The 7,155-nt window shown below is 37.8% G+C and overlaps 1 protein-coding gene across 1 annotated transcript in view; it reads right to left on the reverse strand.

Annotated features, from left to right (window-relative positions):
* The window catches only part of LOC114305454 (calcium-dependent protein kinase 28), a 6,003-nt gene extending 4,480 nt beyond the window's left edge, over positions 1–1,523 (reverse strand). Inside the window, exon 1 of the mRNA XM_028250543.2 lies at positions 613–1,523. Within this exon, the coding sequence (XP_028106344.2) occupies positions 613–993 (381 nt within the window). The 5' untranslated portion in view covers positions 994–1,523. The remainder of the gene's footprint in view (positions 1–612) is intronic.
* Between the last annotated feature and the right edge of the window lie 5,632 nt (positions 1,524–7,155).

Here is a 7,155-nt window from a genome sequence, read left to right on the forward strand (position 1 = left end):
ATTTCTAAATCATTATCCTTTCCTTGATAATTCGAAGATCCAAACATAGCATTAGTCTACTCGTATTGAGAAAAGCTTATTTTTAAGTAGCAACCACTGCAACCATAATCCTTTCCTTAAAATTGGTCAAAATTGGCTTCATAGAAAACATGCAACTATTGCATATTGTTCTACATACAGCAGACCAACCCTATGAAATCTTATCAGACCCAAATTTCAAACCCTCTCAAACAATAACAGCTCCTCCAATGATCAGAGAAGTGAAAAGAAGACCATCCGACGTTTATTCTGAGCCCCAATTAGTAATCTGGTGAACATTCATTGAAACCCAAAAGACTCTTTAAAGATCTTTGAACCAAATACCCATTTTCAGAAAGTTTCATAGTAATTCACTATCATTCAGCAGCAACATATTCCTTGTTTGACCTTAATTTTCCAGAATTTTTTAAACCATTCAAGAAAAAGAATTGAAACCAGATCATGGATATGAAAATTCCGATCAACCCAACTCTATACAAATCAAATTAGGCCATAAAAGAACCACAAAATCTAAAAAAATGACCCAAAAAACAAAACCCAATTCGAAAAAATTTTGGGAATAAAAAAAAATACCTTGTTCTTCTCAATTCTCTTGACTGCAACACGATCTCCATTGGACTTGTCGGTGGCAACATAGGTATACCCAAATTGCCCATGTCCCAACAATTTCCCAATCGAGTACCTCTTATCGAAATCTTTGTCGTACCCAAAATCGGTTCGCTTTCCACACGGAATAACACCGCTTGATCGCTTCGGCTTAATCTGCTGAGAATTCTTGCGCTGTTGCTGTTGCTGTTGAGAATGTCTCTCGTGCGTTTTCTGTTGATTCGAATTCGTCGTGGTTGTCGTTGTTGACGACGGTTTGGTGCCATCTTTGCGGTTTTTGTTGACTGTCACGGTGGTGGTGTTGCTGTTTGAGCCATTCACCTTGGTGGTAGACAAACAGCTACCCATCTTCTAGTTTTTGTCAAATATGAAAAATTCAGAACTATGGAGAGATCAAAACCCACCCAATAATCAAATAGATAACACTAATCATATACACAGAGAGGTATGTCTCTGTGTGTATATATATTTATATTGAGATAGAGAGAGAAATGTAATGGGGGGGTTAAGGAGGAAAGTTTGATGCAGATGGGAGGAAGAAAGGAAGAAAGGGGGGGGGGGGGGGGGGGGGAATGGTCAAAAGAGACTACTATTAAAGAAGAAGATCATGATGAATGAAGATGGAGAGACAGAGACAGAGAGACGGGGGTTGAGGCACCCCTGTTCTCAATCAATTGCAAAAATTATTCCTTCATTTAGATGTGGAGAAAATTATTAAAAGTAGGTGGAAAATGATTTGTGTTTTGCTTTGTTTTCCTTTTTTTTCTTGTTTTTGTGTTTGGATTTTTGGGCCCGTGATTGACATATTCCTAAAAGGAAAGTGAGCCAAATAAAATAACATTATATAAATTTTTACGTTACTTGACAAGTGTAGATATAGAATTATACGTTATTTTCGATGTATTTAAAAAAAAATTAATAATAATAATAATAATATAGGTATATAAGTTTATAATTTTTATTGAGTGGTTCTATATTTCTTAATAGGGAGCTTTTTTGATAAATCCATTTTCTAAGAGCTTTATTCCATCCAACCCATATTCTTTTTGAGTATTCCATTAGGTCCAATTTGAGATAAGAAGACCAAAATACCCTTTTCATCTACTTATGTTCCATTTAGTTCACATTATTTTCTTATGTTTCAATAAGTTCTATGGGTGACATAATTACCAAAATACCCTTAATGTGAATGTTCACACCGTCAATATAAATGTTTATATTGTCAATGTGTAGGGGCCCGGCTCATGTCGATCCTCGTGGGTGCCCGAAAAAATTCGAGTCGGGCCGGGTCGGCCCACAAGCCAAAAAAATAGGCCCGACCCGGCCCGTTGATAATATGAATATTCACATTGACAAGTTAACATTCACATTGATAGGAGTGTAAAATTGGCCTGCGGCCTGTGGGCGGCCCGAAACCAGCCCGTCGCCCGGGGCAGGCCCAGGTCGGCCCGTTCACAATATGAATATTCACATTGACATATTAACATTAACATTAACATTGACAAGAGTGTAAAATTGGCCCATGACCCATGGGCAGCCCGAAGCCCGGGCCCGGGTCGGGGCGGGCTCGGCCCGGCCCGACCCGTTGACAATGTGAATATTCACATTGACATGTTAACATTTACATTGATAGGAGTGTAAAATTAGCCCGCGGCCTGTGGCCGGCCCGAAACCCGCCTGCGGCTCGTGGGCTGCCCTGGGCGGGCCCGGTCCGACCCGTTGATAATGCAAATATTCACATTGACATGTTAACATTCACATTGATAAGAGTATAAAATTAGCCCGCGCCCCGTGGCTGTCCGAAACTAGCCCACGGCCCGTGGACGGCCCGGGACGGGCACGACCCGGCCTGTTGACAATGTGAATATTCACATTGACATATTAACATTCACATTAATAAGAGTGCAAAATTGACTCGCGTCCCATGGGCTGCCCGGGGCGAGCCCGGTCTGGCCCGTTGACAATGTGAATATTCACATTGACATATTAACATTCACATTGATAGGAATGTAAAATTGACCTGTGGCCCGTGGGCGGCCCGAAGCCCGCACGCTGCCCAGGGCGAGCCCGGCCCGGCTCGGCTTGTTGACAATGTAAATATTCACATTAACATATTAACATTAACATTGATAAGAGTGTAAAATTAGCCCGTGACCCGTGGGCAGCCTGAAGCCCGACCCCGGGTCGATGCGGGCCTGGCCCGTTGATAACGTGAATATTTACATTGACATGTTAACATTCACATTGATAAGAGTGTAACATTAGCCCGTGCCCCGTGGCTGCCCGAAACATGCCCACGGCCTGTGGAAGGCCCGAGGAGGGCCCGGCCCGGCCTGTTGACAATGTGAATATTCACATTGACATGTTAACATTCACATTGATAAGAGTGTAAAATTGACTCGCGTCCCATGGGCAACCCGAAGCCCGTGGCGCAGCCTAGGGTGGCTCGGGTTTGGGTCCGGGCCTACCCCGGGCCGCGGGTGAGCTTTGGGTAGCGGACAAGTTTTACACTCCTATCAATGTTAATGTTAACATGTCAATGTGAATATTCACATTGTCACGGGTCGGGCCAAGCCTGCCTCGGGCTGCGATCGGGCTTCGGGCCGCCCACGGGCTGCGGGCTAATTTTACACTCCTATCAATGTGAATGTTAACATGTCAATGTGAATATTCATATTGCCGACGGGCCGGGCCCGCCCTGGCCCGAGGTCGGGCTTCGGGCTGCCCACGGGTCACGAGCCAATTGTACACTCTTATCAATGTGAATGTTAACATGTCAATGTGAATATTCACATTGTCAACAGGCCGGGCCGGGCCCGCCCCGGGCCGTGGACGGGTTTCGGGCAGCCACGGGGTGTGGGCTAATTTTACACTCCTATCAATGTGCATGTTAACGTGTCAATGTGAATATTCACATTGTCACGGGTCGGGCCAAGCCCGCCTCGGGCTGCGGTCGGGCTTCGGGCCAATTTTACACTCTTATCAATGTAAATGTTAACATGTCAATGTGAATATTCACATTGTCAACGGGCCGGGCCGGGCCCGCCCCTGGCAGCGGGCGGGCTTTTGGCCGTCCATGGGCCGCGGGCCAATTTTATACTCTTGTCAATGTGAATGTTAACATGTTAATGTGAATATTCACATTGTCAACGGGCCGGACTGGGTCCGCCCCAGGCCGCGGGCGGGTTTCGCGCCACCACGGGACGGGGGCCAATTTTACACTCCTATTAATGTGAATGTTAACATGTCAATGTGAATATTCACATTGTCAACGGGGCGGGCCGGGACGGGCTGAGTCGGGCCCGCCCTAGGCTACTGTCTAGTTTTATACTCTTATCAATGTGAATGTTAACATGTCAATGTGAACATTCACATTGTCAACAGGCTGGGCCGGGCCCGCCCACGGGCCGTGGGCGGGTTTCGGGCAGCTATGAGGCGCGGGCTAATTTTACACTCCTATCAATGTGAATGTTAACATGTCAATGTGAATATTCACATTGTCAACGGGCCGGGCCGGCCCTGCCCCAGGCTGCGGGCGGGCTTTTGGGCGCCCATGGGCCGCGGCCCAATTTTATACTCTTATCAATGTGAATGTTAACATGTCAATGTGAATATTCACATTGTCAACGGGCCGGACCGAGCCCGGCCCGGGCCGCCCATGGGCCGCGGGCGAGTTTCACGCTGCCACGGGACGACGGCCAATTTTACACTTCTATTAATGTGAATTTTAACATGTCAATGTGAATATTCACATTGTCAACGGGCCGGGCCCGCCCTGGCTCGCGGGCGGGTTTCGGGCCGCCCACGGGCCAATTTACATTCCTACAAATGTGAATTTAAAATATGAATTTTCACATCATTAAATTGCTAATCGTTGAAAAAATATTTATAAGGGTATCAAAATTAAATATAAGGGCATAAGTGTCCAAGAAAATAGTGTAAATCAAGAAAATGGACTTTATGGAATAAAACTATACATACATGGGACTAAATGGGTTAAAAAATTCCTTCATGGACTTCTTGGGTTAAAACACTTCTAAATTGGACTTATCAATAAAAATCCCTTCTTAATATATCATCTTTTATTTTGATTCCTAACGAGATGAAATAAAATAAGAATAGAAAAAGGAAGGATGAATAGTGAAGAGTGAGATTTATTTCATATTACAATAAGTGAATTAGGGATGCTAAATTACAATTTCTAAGCATTTTTCTCTCCTTTTTTTTTTTTTTTTAACCTCAACTCTTGTAACATTTATTATATTTTTTTTTTTTGTTAGAAGGTTCATTATATATATTTGGGCAAATTACACTAAAAATTCCTATAGCTTTGTGATTTGTATCACTTTAATTTATGACTTTTTAATTGTGACATATTTGACCTTGAATTTTAATTTTTGTTTCAAATAAAGACAATTGAAGATATCATTATTTAATTTTAAGGGTAAAATCGTTAATTTGATAAAATCTAAACTAATTTGACAAAAATAAATGTCAAAAAAATATTTTTGAATTTTTAAAAATAATTTCTACACACCAAAGATAAAATTATGTGAAATATAAAAAACTTTTAGATTTTTTTTGCCAAATTAGTTTTTATTATGTGTTTGGATGATAATCATGCAATGGGTGGTCGTTACGCTTTTAATGTGTAATCGATATATTTTAATATATGAAATGTTTTTAGTTTTGAATTTTTTGATTTAATAGATTATTTAATAATGATATCAAAATTGTCTCTGACTTTTGAAAAAATAAAAACTAATTTAATGAAAATAAAAACAACAACTCATTACATGATTATCATCCAAACATATAATAAAAATTAATTTGGTAAAAATAAATAAATAAATGTCTAAAAAATTTATCAATTTTACATAATTTTATCTTTAGTGGGTAAAAATAATTTTAAAATATTTTAAAATATTTTTTTGACATTTATTTTTGTCAAATTAGTTTATATTTTATCAAATTGATGACTTTGTCTTTAAAATTGAGTAATGATATCTTTAATTGTCCTTATTTGAAACAAAATTCAAAATTTATAGTCAAATGTATCACAATTATAAAGTCAAACATCAAAATGATACAAGACTCAAACTATAAGGACCGTTAATATAATTGGCCCAATATAATTTTTAGATTCATAGAACATTTATTTTATGATATTGAAGTGGAAACACTTTGAGCATGTATTTGCCATGTGGACCTTGTGATTTATTGTGGTGGTGTTAATATTAGTTGTGACATTATTTTTGTTATGATTTAAGAGTTCTTTGATTATATCTTATATGGTATTTATAGGATTGATTTATAATATTGTGGTAATCAAATTTGTAAATGTTATAACTTGTATATGATACCATAGTATTATCCTATTAAAATATGTTAATCCTATGGTTTGATTTTGATAACATCTAAAATATTATGAGATAAATTATAATTTTTTAATATACAATTTTTACAATCATTCGACACAAAATATGAAAATAAAATTTGTCATTTTGATATAGATTGTACCGATTTAAAAATAATTAAATTTATTATTCATCTTTTGAATACTTTATTTAATATATATATATATATATATATATAAAAACAATTCAAATAATTTCTTATTCATTTTCTTTGATTGATTTGAAGTGTTTCTTGGTAAGAATAATGTAAGTCGAAAAGGTTGATGAATTCAAATGGAAGAAAAATAGATAAAAAGAAGAGCCTACTTAGAATCTCTTTGCAACAGTTAGTTTTTTCTATGACTATAAAAGAAGTTTTGTGAAAAAATAAAAGAAAAGACATAGAAGTGGCAAAAAACTGTGGGTGATATTCAAGAATTTTTAAAAGAATTGTGTGTTTGTTTTCATTAAGTTATATATTTATTTTAGGGAAATTTGTTGAGTGTTTGATCTCTTATTGTAAAAGGGTTTTTAATCCCTTATCATTTCTCTTGTAAAAGAGAGTTATATTTTTGTAAGTGATTTTTTTAAATAAAATCATTTGGATTAGATGTAATTAGCAGTGAATTCATAACTAGTTAGGTAGAGTGATCGGAATTGATCAATTATTAAAGTTTACTAACACCTGTAAAGTTAGGAGTGTGATTTCTATTTGACGAATAGTGAAGAAATTTCAAAAAGGATTTTGAAGAGTAGATGTAAGCTTGATTTGAGCTGAATCACTATAAATTCTGTATTTACTCTCTCTTCCCTTCCTTCGCTTAATTTATTTTTATTAGTCTCATTTATATTGCTTTCTCTTCTAGTATTTATCAAATATTTTCAGAACTATGGTGAGATCAAATCCACCCAATAATCAAATAGATAACACTAATCATATACATAGAGAGATATGTCTTTGTGTATATATATATATATTGAGAGAGAGAGAGAGATGTAATGGGGTTAAGGGGGAAAGTTTGAAGCAGGTGGGAGGAAGAAAGAAAGAAGAGGGTTGGGTCAAAAGAGACTACTACTATTAAAGAAGAAGATCATGAGAGAAAGAGAGAGGGGG

The sequence above is a fragment of the Camellia sinensis genome, chromosome 1, assembly GCF_055761805.1.
Source record: "Camellia sinensis isolate YWXY chromosome 1, ASM5576180v1, whole genome shotgun sequence".
Lineage (NCBI taxonomy): Eukaryota > Viridiplantae > Streptophyta > Magnoliopsida > Ericales > Theaceae > Camellia > Camellia sinensis.